The sequence below is a fragment of the Penaeus monodon genome, chromosome 33 (genome assembly GCF_015228065.2).
Source record: "Penaeus monodon isolate SGIC_2016 chromosome 33, NSTDA_Pmon_1, whole genome shotgun sequence".
Taxonomy (NCBI): Eukaryota; Metazoa; Arthropoda; class Malacostraca; order Decapoda; family Penaeidae; genus Penaeus; species Penaeus monodon.
The window spans coordinates 16,839,640-16,841,344 of NC_051418.1; the positions used below are offsets into that span (position 1 = coordinate 16,839,640).

Genomic DNA, 1,705 nt, shown 5'->3' on the forward strand with positions numbered 1-1,705 from the left:
TGGCTAATGGTCATTGACCTGCAAGAGAGTTACAGGTTCCTGTTTTCTCCTGGATGCAGAATTTTGTACGTGTTCGAATAAAAAATGCAGGATGCAAAGTGATATCATCATAGGGTTTGATAGTCACATATCGATTCTGGAGTTTTTTAAAATGCGTGTGTATTTTGTCTTCGACAAATTAGTTGTTTCTTTCGTATATTTTATGTTTCAAGTAATTAGATATATGGTTATTGTTGAAGCGAAGGTTGAACAAAATAAATTTAGATTTTTTATTACTATTTATTGTAATCTGAAACAGTATATACATTAACAATAAGAAATACATCGTAAACCTATTGGAAGAATATAAAAGAAAATAAACTTTCTGTATAGGTATCGCAAAAGTTCTTTCACAGAGCCCTTGGAATAAAGAAAACATTGTAACACACATAGTGAAATACGAGGCTCTTGAATAACTAAAGCAGTCGATAAGCGTCTGAATAATTCTGAATGAGAATGTATGATATAAAGGTACAGTAGGAATATTTTGAGACAAGGGCAAGAGCAAGACGAAAGGGCGTGAGAGACGAGTGTCCGAGGGTGGGCTGGAAGGGACTTCCCTCGACAGCAGCAGTCTTTGGCTTCGCGGTGGCCGCCGGGGGAGAGAGATGTGGCCTTAACCTAATCTAATGCATGTGCCTCCTAGGAGTTCATACCCCGTGGGGCAGAGGCCGTCGTTGTCGGGCTGGGGACCCGGGCGGCTGGTCACCACGGGGGGCAACCGATGGAACTGCAGGCTCTTATCGCGGCGGCACCGGCCCAGCCTGTCGCGGATGGAGCCTCGGGGGCAAGCCTTGGTGTTGGGTAGGTTGAAGATGCTGTGAGTTTCCGTCTGGAGACAGACAGGCTCGTTGATAACGTTGTCTATAACAAGCTCGCCCTCTGCACAGGGGCCGGGGGTGTTGATGCTGAAGCACGAGGTCCCCGCGCTCCTCGTGGTGTGTATGTGGCATTGCGAGTCCATCGGCACCATGCTGGGAGAGGGGCAGGCGTTCCGCACGCACTGGGCGCGGCCGCTTGCATGTGTGTCCAGGACCTAGCAAGTAACATATGGGAAAATTCAGTTAGTGAGTGCGTTTCTTTATTAATGCTTGGTAGTAATTTTGGCCAGCCGCGTCTCTAAATACATTTGATATACTTTACAACAGAGCTTAGTTAATGGAACCCGCAAAAAAATGTAATCTGGTCCTTACTCTGATGATGTACCCCGGCTGACACGGCCCCTGGGTGTACGGTGTGTAGCAGCTGTTGGTCTGCTCGAAAAACACCATGCCGGGAAGGCAGTCGCACTCGCCCTCGCCGGCCTCGTTGATGAACATCTGCTGGCGGGGCGGGCACTGGGAAACGTCGGTCAGCGAGTGGCATGAGCCCTCCACCAGCGCCTCCCGGTCGCTGCACGGCTGCTGCTCGCACACGGGCTCGACTGCAATGGTCAAGACGACATGGAAAAGTTTCCTTGGGTTTTAGAGCATTTTGAAGAGAATTACAATTTATAGAGTGATCTGCCGAGGGTCGTCTGACAAGTTAGAGCTTATGAATATGTGGGTTTTATCGGTATATAATTGAATCTAGTTTCAGTTGTGTATTTTTATGGAATCTCAGAAGGGCAATATGTGCATTGCAACAAATCGCTGTTCCGTATGCATTTAATTACATTAGACTTTTT

At 47.1% G+C, this 1,705-nt stretch overlaps 2 protein-coding genes across 3 annotated transcripts in view; one reads left to right on the forward strand and one right to left on the reverse strand.

Moving 5' to 3' along the window:
• The window catches only part of LOC119594099 (beclin 1-associated autophagy-related key regulator-like), a gene marked incomplete in the record, with an annotated part of 38,408 nt that overhangs the window by 13,727 nt on the left and 22,976 nt on the right, over nucleotides 1-1,705 (forward strand).
• The window catches only part of LOC119594100, a 4,522-nt gene continuing 3,080 nt past the window's right edge, over nucleotides 264-1,705 (reverse strand). Inside the window, exons 2-3 of the mRNA XM_037943156.1 lie at nucleotides 1,233-1,462; nucleotides 264-1,075 (exon numbers count right to left, since the gene is read on the reverse strand). Coding sequence (XP_037799084.1) covers nucleotides 656-1,075; nucleotides 1,233-1,462 — 650 coding nt within the window. The 3' untranslated portion in view covers nucleotides 264-655. The remainder of the gene's footprint in view (nucleotides 1,076-1,232; nucleotides 1,463-1,705) is intronic.